Raw genomic sequence first — 12012 nt, 5'->3', positions numbered from 1 at the left:
TTGTTTCTCATCAAAATGTAGTTCTGAATTTCATTCATCATTTAAGTCTCAGTTTAAATGGAACTGAAAGTCCTCCATATTTTCCCTCTTTTGGAATTAGGATCTTTATTAAAACTATCAACATTATTAATACTTGAATTAAGGTGCCTGTTTCAGTTTGCCTTCTATAATTACTTTTTTTAATATGTATTTGTTTGCTGCTAGGTGGAAAGCTCTTTAAAGCCAGAGATCCCGTCTTGGTTAATTTTCCCTTTTCCACAAAGTCTTATACATAATGGGAACTTCGTTGTGTGTAGAATTGAGTGTTTCCAATTCATTCACTTTGTGCATGTGTTTTCAGGCCTTTGGTTCTGATGGTCTAAAGTTGTTATCACATGAAGAAAGTGTATCATTTGGTGAATCTGTACTGAAGTTGACTTTTGATCCTGGTACAGTAGAAGATGGCTTACTTACTGTAGAGTGTAAGCTGGACCACCCTTTCTATGTTAAAAATAAAGGTAGGGCTTCATTTGAATTTGTGGTAACTTTTTAAATTGTGCTTCTTAAATCTGTACTATCTTTTGGCTTAGATGATTAAAGAGAAAAATTGAAGGGTATTTATTCCAATAAAATAAAACTACCATAGGAAATTTTTCTAATAATACTTAATAGTGCCTTATGTATTTTAGCAGTAGTTGGGTAGAGCTCTACTTTATGGAAATAGGAGAAATTTCAGATGCATGTAGTCTAGTATAGTAAGCAATCTATTTTGGGGGTATAGTTTGAAAAATGGAGTATTCTGGTAATCCCTTCTTGGTAGACAGTTACCAGATGTGTTTTAAACCTTAGTCACTCTTCAGAGCCTTATTATAGTATCACCACACTAAGAATAATTCAGAGACTATTTCATGGTTTCATGATCATTTATTACATACTGATTTGTAGATTAAGATGACTGATTGGAGAAATCTGTTTATAAAATACTGAATTAAACTAGTTTTGGAGGACTTTCATTGCCAAAAAGACATAATTTATTATAATAAGTGCTTTATTGGAAAGATCTTGACTTGTGTTAGAAAATCTTTTGGGACTTCAGATAATAACTTTTTAAGATACAGAACTGTGTCTTTTATAACATGCTCAGGGTGTTTCCTGTCTCATCTTTCATGCACATGTCGTTTAACCTTAGGTTGGTCATCATTTTACCCAAGCTTGACTGTGGTACAGCATGGCATTCCATGTTGTGAAATTCACATTGGAGATGTATGTCTACCTCCTGGACACCCTGATGCCATTAATTTTGATGATTCAGGTGTTTTTGATACGTTTAAAAGGTAATACTGGATTTTTTTTTGTTACTTCATTAGTGATCGCCAAGTCAAAACATTTAGGAAGTTAAAGATTTGAAATTAAAGAACTAACTAGAGGAAAATATGCATATGTTTAGAATCGTAAAAATATGAGGTAATTAAGGCAGAAAGCTAATGAATTTTGTACAGAGTGGTTATATAAGGTGAGTTTATAAGATATTTGGGATTAGAAAGAATGTCACATTATGTGACCAAGTGTTATTAATACATCAGCTTTGGTAATTACATAAGAGAAATTGCAGCTGGGCACAGTGCTGCACATCTGTAATTCCAGCTGCTCAGGAAGATGAGGCAGAAGGATCACAAGTTCAAGGCCAATCTGGGTAATGTAGTAAGACCTTTTCTCTGTAAAATTTTAAAAAGGACTGGGGATATAGCTCCATGCACAAAGACCTGGATTCAGTCCCTCATGCATGAAATAAATAAAAAGCTCTATCTGATCCATTTGTTTCTAACCAGCCCATAAGTCTCTTATGTTTTACATAGTTGATCCTTCTGTTTCTTGGTACTTAGCTGCATCGTTAATACTTATTTTGATTTGATCATTGAACAAATAAAACTGGCTAAAAATTTACATTAAGAAAGACTAAACAAGAAAGCAGCTTTTTCCTGAGATCATCGTACTAAGTGGCAGAATATGACAAGAACCTAGGAGTCCTGAATCTTAGGAAGGTTGACCAACTGTACCAATTTATATGGGACTTTTTTGGTTTTATCCCTAAAAGTCTAAGATTCCTAGAAACCCCTCATTCTTAGACAGACTGGAACAGCTGATCTTCTGTTCCCAGAAGGTACCCAAAGAGAGTCTATGTCAATATATGAACTTTTAAAACTTGTTTCTTAATCATAATTATTAAATCCATAGGTATGTGTGGGCACATAGAGAATTCTCAAGAGTTCATTTTGGCCTATAGATTTTATTTCATTCAGTCTTAATATATAAAGTTAATATACTTTACTTATTGTGAGGATAATTGAGACAATTAAAAAGCAGCGAGGTTAGGACCTGACAGGCCATTTGCTCAATAAAGGGCTACATTTATTGGGACTCTAAATTCTATTTTATTCATATACACAGACACACATGCACACACACACAGAGACATGCACGCATGTACACACACATGCACTTTAAAAAACTGCATAAAAATAAGATGAAATTTTAAGAACTGAGTTTTCTCAGGATGTTTATCAGTGACAGCAACTATGTTTTGGTAAGAATGTAGCCAGATAGAAAAGTTTGGGGAGATAATTTGGTTTTATTTTGTAATGGTGAGTATCAGTAGTTCTGTTCCTCTGTTATATATACTCTAGAGAAATTCTTTTAGATATGTATAGTCAATTCATAAGATACGTACATACTTCTAGATTTGTAAATAAATTCATAGTTTTATTCCTCATTAAAGTAAAAATATGGAAACAGCATCAACACTGATTAATTGGATTTAACCACATAAACTGTGGTACAATATACAATGGAATTCTTTTTATCAGTGGAAAATGAATGAGTCTTAGCTACATATTTTAAAACATGGATCAATTTGAAAAACACTAAGTAAAAATTAGTCTAAGAAATATAATTCAATTTTTATAGAATCATGTAGCAGTATATCTGATGTCATAATTATGTATCATTACATTAGCCTTATATATCATGTATAATATACATTACATAATTATTTCAGGTTCCCCAAGACTATCCCCATATGCAGTAATTTGGTAGGAGTCACAAGACTCAACATATACTTTTAACTGCGATTTATTACGGTAAAAGGAAACAAAGCAAAAATGAGGAAAGGGAAAAACAGGGGTGTAGTCTGGATTCTGGATGAAGCAGGGCTTCCAGATCCTTTCCCAGTAGAGTCACACAGGATACACTCAATTTCCCCAACAGCGAGTTGTGACAGCAAATGTTTTCTTTCAGAGAACAGATACCCAGGACCCAGAATATATACTGAAAGCTGGTTGCATAGGCTGCCCCTGTATTGCATGTTCTAGATTCCAAACTTTTGAAAGGAAACCAGCTGTTCAGAGTACCATTTGTACCTAGTTTACGAACAGTAAGTCATTCTTATCAGTTATGGGCATGGCGAGAAAGTTCCTGAGATCCAAGTTTTAGATATCAGCCAAGGGCCAACCTGGTAGTCAGGCCTGTTAAGTCTTATATATATTTTTTTTAATTTTTTCAGAACTGGGGATTGAACTCAGGAGCATTCTACCTCTAAGCTACACCCCAGCCCTATTTTGTTATTTTGAAACTGGGTCTAAGTTGCAGGAGGCTTCACTAACTAGCTGAGGCTGGTCACTAACCTTCGATCCTCCTGTCTCAACCTTCCAAGTACTGGGATTACAAGTATGCACCACTACATCCAGCTATGTTAAGTCTTTTTGTATGAAAAATGTTTTTAATGTTAATGAGCATTATAGTAATGCTACCATATAATAATATTTATGACCAATATATATTATTGTTATATAATTATTGATAAAGGGAATAATAAACCATTTAGGAGAGGGAGTATCTGGGGATGGCAGATAAGAAATTTTAGTGGTACAAGAAGTTTCTTAATTTGGAATTTGGGCTTACTACTTATATTTACTTTTATACTTTGTAATTTATATCATTTAAAAAAATTATCAAGTATTAGTATAAAACTTTATTCTTCAAGGGAGAAGGGAAAACTTAGTTGCCTATTCCCTATTTTTTTAGACGGCAAGTTTTTATCCCTTGTTCCTGTGATACTAACTCTCAAAATGACCTTGGTCAGTGGTCTCATTTTACTGTTGAGTGACTGCAGTATAGCAGCATTGTGTCTTCTCTCCCTGCAGAGGAGTGAGAAGGGGCCGTTTTATCCAAGAGAAGCCTTTAAAAAGTTGATCATGAAGTTGAACAGGTTCTCATTGTGGTTAAATTATGTCTTGGGGTCTTAAGGGAGAAGATGTCTGGCATAGGGAATGCAAGAAGGGAAAAGAAAGGGAAGAAGAAGTAACATAGTCCCAAACCCTAGAATACATTCTCAAATACATTTGGGATTTGGGGCAAAGTTTTGGCTCATGATTCACAGAAAAGCAAATGTAAGTAGTGTCTAGGTTGTTAAGAGCCAGAAGTCACAATAAATTGCTGAGCTTTATAAACATAAATTGACACTCTGCTGTAGAAAGGAAGCTCCCAGCCAGGTGTGGTGGCCCACACTTGTAATCCCAGTATTTTGGAGGCTGAGAAGATTGTGGGTATAAGGCCAACCTCAGCAACTTAGACCCTCCCTGTTTAAAAATAAAATAAAATAGGGCTGGGGCTGGGGCTTAGAGAGAGAATCTCCGTAGGGTCCTTCTTTAGTATCCCCCAGCCATAAATAAATAATAAATAAATGCTCCCAAGTGAGACCAGGATTTGAAGAATCCCGTTCTGACAGGTTGAGAATTGAGGCCAACTTTCCAGGCACCAGGCAGGTCTTTAACAGTCACTGTGGACATTGACATTTCTGTTCAGGTGATCACTTAGCAACTTAGTTCCTACCATGTTTATTGATTTAGTCTTCATTACTCTATGGGGAGGGAGAAGGAGGTCTTAAAGAACATGCCCAGTTCAGGCCTTTACCTTGTCATGAATTTAGTATTCACGTACTCATCTGGGTGACTTCTATAATAACAAGCAAATAACTTTAGTTATTCAGGACAGCAAAAAATTAAACTATTTCTAAAGATATTCCATGTTACTTTTTTCTTTTATTTTTGCACTACTGGGGATGGAACCCATGGGTGTTTTACCTCCAAGCTATACCTCAGCCTTGTTTTTTATTCTTTATTTTGAAACAGGGTCTCATTGAATTGCAAAGGGCCTCACTAAGTAGCTGAGGCTGGCCTCGAACTGCGATCCTCCTGTCTCAGCCTCCCAAATGCTGGGCCATGTCATTTTTTTAATGCTTTAGTTGTGTCACAATTATGTGCCAGCCTCTGCCTCCAGTGTTTTACATTACTGTTCACTCAACAGTACTGCCATCACATGTATTAGTCTTTACAGTTAAGTAAACTGAGGTTACCTGGTTTAACTTGCCCAAAAGTCATTTTACTAATAGGTGGCAAAGCTGAGATTTGAACTCTGATAAGATTTTACATTATTGTGTTTTCTAGGACTAATATAAAAAATAAAGAAATGGGCATACCTCTTCTAGTCTAGCGAAGGATGTGGATTAGTAAATATATACAGTGGAGTTCATGCTGAATGAGGGGTGCTGTGGCCTGGTAGGGGAGTGAGCTCCAGAGCTGGACTGCCTGGATCCAGACCTTGGCTCTGCAATGGACTTGCTGTGGGAGCTTTGCTCCATTAACCAATGTTCTGTGGCTCTTAAAGGAAAGAAAAAAAGACATCTGTAAAATGAGGAAAATGGTAAAAAAAGGATTAAAATGAGTTAACCTGTGTGATTTGGTTAATGAGCACACATAATTGTGAAGAAAGGAATTCTAGGCTTAAGGAATAGCATGTACCAGGAAGCAGAGGCCTGCACCAGGCACATTTGAGGATCTCTACAAGATGTGTACCCGAGGAGGCACAGCAAATTGTGTTCAATTCATTTATAATGCCTAAGTTTGCTGTTTTTCTGAACTTTGTATGAGAGAGGCTTAAATATTTTATAAAAGTTGGAATCCTAGTGGGGGAAAATGATATTAATAATTTTGGTCAGTTCATACATAAAATTTTATTGTACAAACAACTATGTGTCAAAAATTGTTGAAGTTGTATTAATACTATATAAGGACAGATGTGCTGAAATTTCCAATTAAGTGTTAAGGATATTTTTATATCCTTTTTTAAAGATGAGTAATTCAATTTGAGTTAAAACCATGTTGCTTTAATTTTCTAGCTATGACTTCACACCTATGGATTCCTCTGCAGTTTATGTATTAAGTAGTATGGCTCGTCAGCGTCGTGCATCTTTGTCTTGTGGAGGACCTGGTGGTCAAGACTTTGCAGGATCTGGATTCAGTAAAAACTGTGGCTCGTCTGGATCATCACAGCTCTCTTCTAATTCTTTGTACACTAAAGCTGTCAAAAACCACAGCTCAGGGACTGTGAGTGCCACTTCTCCTAATAAGTGCAAAAGACCAATGAATGCCTTCATGCTTTTTGCCAAAAAATACAGAGTTGAATATACTCAGATGTATCCAGGGAAAGATAACAGGTAAACATAGCAATAATCTGATTATAATTATTGAATAACACTTCTCTGCAATTCACAGTACATGTACCCTCCCATAGCTTTCATTGATTCTTCCTATAAGGTTGATTTTTAAGTGGAATTTGTAGAGTCTTGTGCAGTTTTATTTTTCAGTAAGCAAGTAAATGTCATTAATCTGTTAGAAGACACTGTTCTAACAATAAGTAGTTACATCTTTATAGAGAAGACAACGTGTGCTGGGCATGGTGGTGCACGCTTGTAATCCCAGCATTTAGGAGGCTGAGACCGGAGGATCGCAGTTCTCGGACAGCCTCAGCTACTCAGTGTTTTAATTTAGTATTTTAGGTTTTAATTTAATATTTTAGTATTGTGAGGCCCTCTGCAACTCAGTGAGACCCGGTTTCAAAATAAAGAATAAAAAACAGGGCGGGGGTGTAGCTCAGAGGTAGAATGCCTCTGGGTTCCATCCTCACACCCACATTAAAAAAAAAAAAAAAAAAAAAAAAGACACTTGTGTGTCGGATCTCAGGGTTTTTATGGCCGAGTCTTCACAATGGAATGTGCGGACATTGGCAATTTGTAGCAAGTCTGGCAGATTTGTGAAAAGACTAAAATTGAACTTTTAAGTTGTCCTCATTCTAACTCAGAAATAAAAATGAGTTTGAGTCCTTCCTACTGTTTCCTGTAGCCTTACCTCTTCTCAGAGTACTGTTAAACCAAAACCAGTCATTCTCTCCGTATATAAAGTTATCTTCTAGTCTTTCTTTCTGAAGATTAAAATTACTCATAAAAAGTCAAATGAAGCCGGGCGTGGTGGCGCACGCTTGTAATCCCCGTGCTTGGGAGGCGGAGACAGGAGGATCGCGCAGGTTCGGAGCCAGCCTCGCTGGCTTAAGAGACCCTGCTTCCACATAAAAAAGTTAAATAGGTCTGGGAGTGTAGCCCGTGGGAGTGTAGCCCGGAGGTAGAAGGGCTTCCAGGAACCCCAGTACCGTACCACCAAAAAAAAAAAAAAGTCAAATGGTATCCATATTCAGTTCACTTGTGAATACAGATTGAAATATCTTAAGATCTGAATTCTAAGTAATTACTTGCATTTTAGAAAGAGAAGCTCATCCTAAATGCATTTTGAGAATGTATATATCAGCTGGGCGTGGTAGCACACGCTTGGAATCCCAGCGCTTGGGAGGTTTGAGACAGGAGGATCGCACAGGTTCAAAGCCAGCCTCAGCTACTCAGGCTCTCAACAACTTAGTGAGACCCTGTTTCCAAATAAAATAGGGCTGGGAGTGTAGCCTGGAGGTAGAAAAGCCCCTGGGTTCCACCCCCAGTACCACCAAAAAAAAAAAAAAAAAAAAGTGTATATATCCTCACATACATCTACATGTTGGTTTCCATTATAGAATATTACACATAAAATTATACTAAATTTCTTTCCTTAGAATCCATAGTATAGAATTCACTAAATCTTTTAGGGATCTATTCAATATCATTGGAATTTTTAACTATTGGAACTGTTATTTGAGTGACTTTGGATATTGCTTAACCTGAAGTTCGACTTTCTGTTTCATCAGTTAAAGTGGGTTTAACCATGATGTTTTCTAAAACTTCAGTTTGGAAGTCTATTTCTCTGACGACTAGTATATGATATTCTCATAGAATAGAAAATATACTTTTAGAATTTAAAGGCATTTTAAGAATAACTCATACCTCGTTCCTTTTTTATTTTTTCCCAGAAAATAACCAGCCTTATATTTAATGACAGGTGGAAGGCTATGTTTCTCTTTGCACATATCTGGTACTGAGTTATTAAACATGTTCTTTGACATCTAGATAATAGGATTCATGTCTCTAGCACATTAATAAGGCATCCCCAAACAGTTGATTGTCAGCAAGGATGCTTCCTTGACTTATTTATAATTCTGAATAATTGGATTAAGAGTATGGGTTTCTCATACTTTTCTTGTCTTTTAGTGTTGCTATATCAGGCTTTCCCCTTTATTGCTCATAGATCTTATTTTTTCTTTGCATTTTAGCATTGCTCTTATGTCATGTAATAATCCTCTAATATTAAAAGATACCAAATGTATCTATTTAAATTAAATGAACTTATTTATTTTTCCCTCTCTTTAGGTATTTAATTCAGTGAATAAAGGCTCTCTCATTTGAGGGGGAACTGAGGAGCTAAAAATAGGTCAGAAAGATACATGCCCCAAATTGGCATAAATATCAATCTGAAGAAATAACTACAAAAGTGAATGTGTAGAATGAATATATTTTATTATTGTGATACAGATTATAGTCTGTATCTTTTTATGTTTAACATAAATTGTTTCCTAAGTGTCACATAACCACCCGTTCAAAAACATTTCAGAGTTTGGAAGACTGAGATGAGGTGTGTGGGTGACTATTTCTTAATGATTAAACTGGCAAATATGTCAACTTAGTAATGTGGTACCTTTAACCAAAAAGCTATAACATTTTTTTAATGAAGTAAGTAGTACCATATTTAAATGTACTGACACAGTGGGTAAAACATACTTATTTTTAAGTATTTTTAAGTAGTAGAGCCTATGTATGTGGCTATTGCTTTTTTTCAGTATGCTACTGGGGATGAAATCCAGGACATGCATTCAGCCTCCAAGCCATACTCCAGCCCTATTTTTTTATTCTTAATTTTGAAGTAGGGTTTCATTGAGTTGCAAAGGGCCTAAGTATTAGCTGAGACTGTCCGCGATCCTCCTGTCTAAGCCTCCCAAATGCTGGGATTACAAGCGTGCGCCACTACGCCTGGTTACTGTTCTTCTAAAGCACAGGTGCCTATATTTCTATCTTCTTTTCAGTCATTGTAAAATCATTGATTTTTACTTTGTGCTGTCATCATAGGGTTTTCTATGTTGTGTGAATGTGCTGAAATACTTAAAAGCTCTTCTTGTGTAATTCCAGTATACAGTTGGGAACATAAGACAAAATAAAAAAGGCTAGGGTATAGTTTGGAGATATAACACCCCTGGGTTCAACGATCCCAGTGCCACGAAAAGAGAAAAAAGGGAAAAAAAGCTTTGTAGACAGACACGTGATTATGGTTGTGTGTCCTGGGTGGCATTTCAATGGCATGGCAGGTAGAAGTGACAAATACAAATAGAAGAGCAGCTCTAAATGTCTATTAGATGTATCTTGTCAGTTTGACTTCCTCTTACTTTTGAGTTTAATCCAGCTTTTCAAGTAATATGGTTTCATCATAAGAAATAAACTTACAGTGTCACGCATCATTAACTTCAAAATGGTTGCATATGTGAAAACAGAACATTGGAACACAAATAGAAAGGAAGAGTAGCTTTTAATACAGATTGATTACTTTATGCTTCTGAACAGTGTTTGCTTTCAAACATTAAAATATTTTAAAAACTGATGTACCAGGATAGAGCCACTGGTAATTTAGGCCTTTTATTTTAAATGTTTTAAAAGTTTAATGTTCTTCTAAATGTAGCTTGGGAGGCAGAGATAGGATCGCAGGTTCAAAGCCAGTGTCAGCAGTTTAGACCCTGTTTCAAACTTAAAAGGGCTGAGGGTATACTTCAGAGGTGGAATGCCCTGGGGTTCAATCCTCCAGTACCACAAAAAAACCCCAAAAAAAACAAAACAAAAAAAACAAAAAACAACAACTTGATTTTTGATACTTTCTAGATTATCTGATTTCTAGCCAACTTAGATATCCTTTGGCAGTTGGGAATATTGGCACTCTTCTACACGTCTCACACTGTCAATATTATGATAAATGAACCATATGACCTGAGATTTAGCTGGAAATGACTGGCAGCCTTGACCTTTCCCTTCTCTGTATTGTACAAGATTGTCTCCCTTTTTCACTTTACATTTGTCTGAATTAGTAGCACCTGGCATAAATTTTATGAACAATTTTCAGCACTGTGTGAATATTTGTTTTACAGAGCCATAAGTGTGATCCTTGGTGACAGGTGGAAGAAAATGAAGAATGAAGAGAGGAGGATGTATACATTAGAAGCAAAGGCTTTGGCCGAAGAACAAAAACGTTTAAATCCTGACTGTTGGAAAAGGAAAAGAACCAATTCAGTACGTTTCAGCAAGTAGAGCTGTTTAAAAATGATAGACTTATCCCCACAGATGTACTAGAATGTGGGGTGAATTGGTACAGTCTTTAAAAGGCTTTGTGTATTTGTGTATGGTACTGGGGCTTGAGCCAAGGGGCATTTTACCTCTGAGCTACACCACCCAGCCATTTTTTATTTCTTGAAACAGTGTCATTATACTACAGAGGGCCACACCTGCCTCAGCCTCCCAAGTACTAGGATTATAGGCTTGTGCCACCACACTTTTTTTTTTGTGGTGGTACTGGGGGTAAAACCCAGGAGCTTTTCTACCTCCATGCTACACTCCCAGACCTATATTTTATTTGGAAACAGGGTCTCACTAAGTTGCTGAGAGCCTAAGTAGCTGAGGCTGGCCTTGAACCTGTGCAGTCCTCCTGTCTCAGCCTCCCAAGCGTGGGGATTACAAGCATGTGCTACCACGCCCAGCTCACACCTGGCTTTTTAAATGGCATGTTTATATTTCAAAATCCAGTAAATTTTCACACGTGGAAAGACTGCCCTCCTTTTCTTCACTGATGTTTACTTAATATGGAAAGTAGAAATCTCTAAGCCAACTTAAAAAGAATGTCTTAAATGTTAAAGTTGAAAGATAATTTTACAGCGTAGTATTTCTAGTTGTATTGAAAGATGGGCATTAAAATCAGATTTCTCTGATTTGGTGTCATAGCTCAACAGCCTTGCTTTTCTCAGTTGGTGAGAGGCTAACGAAGATGGCATTGTGGGGGTACCTTAACTGACATTCGTGGTGGATAAGGACTTCTGCCCTGAGCACAGAATTTCTAGATTAAATCTCAAGAAGAAAAAGGCCCCAGAATGGTGGTGACCAAGTTTGTACCATAGTAACGCTGTTTTAGGACTTTCCATGACTAGACTAGCATCTTTTGTTAGTCTTCCTAGATTATTTGCAAGACAATTCACATGATAGAACAAAATGGGCTCAATCTGAAATGTTGAAAATACAAATTAGTAATTAACAGGAGAGCTGGTTAAAGATGTTCATTCTTAGGGTAACATGCAGGTCACAACTGCTTACATTTTTTAAGAACTTTTTTAAAAGTAGCAGTCAGCCATCAGATGTGAGGGATGAACTGGATTTTGGAAGTCAAATTTTATGTGGGTCTGACTTTACCTGTAACCTTTTTCTATTTATCCTAGTCCATCATCATTTTCATAAATTTTGTGGATGCTTGACTTATCAGATGTTAACAGACTTTAAAATCATCTTTGAGAAAGCAATCTTTTTTAAATAGTAAGCTTATATACCATCTGAGCTTTCATGTATAGAATCACTATGTGTTGACTTGTAAACATTCACTGAGTTTAATTTTATTTCCACAGGGCTCACAACAACATTAA

The 12012-nt window shown here is 36.4% G+C and overlaps 1 protein-coding gene across 1 annotated transcript in view; it reads left to right on the top strand.

The window, feature by feature from the left end:
• HBP1 (HMG-box transcription factor 1) overlaps positions 1-12012 on the top strand; it is a gene marked incomplete at its 3' end in the record, with an annotated part of 32140 nt that extends 20128 nt beyond the window's left edge. The window contains exons 7-11 of the mRNA XM_080701476.1: positions 341-497; positions 1169-1313; positions 6212-6529; positions 10477-10618; positions 11995-12012. Of these exons, the coding sequence (XP_080557602.1) occupies positions 341-497; positions 1169-1313; positions 6212-6529; positions 10477-10618; positions 11995-12012 (780 nt within the window). The remainder of the gene's footprint in view (positions 1-340; positions 498-1168; positions 1314-6211; positions 6530-10476; positions 10619-11994) is intronic.

This window comes from Muscardinus avellanarius (genome assembly GCF_963383645.1).
Source record: "Muscardinus avellanarius genome assembly, chromosome: 9".
In the NCBI taxonomy this organism is placed as follows: domain Eukaryota; kingdom Metazoa; phylum Chordata; class Mammalia; order Rodentia; family Gliridae; genus Muscardinus; species Muscardinus avellanarius.
This window is presented reverse-complemented; position numbering and strand designations above follow the sequence as displayed.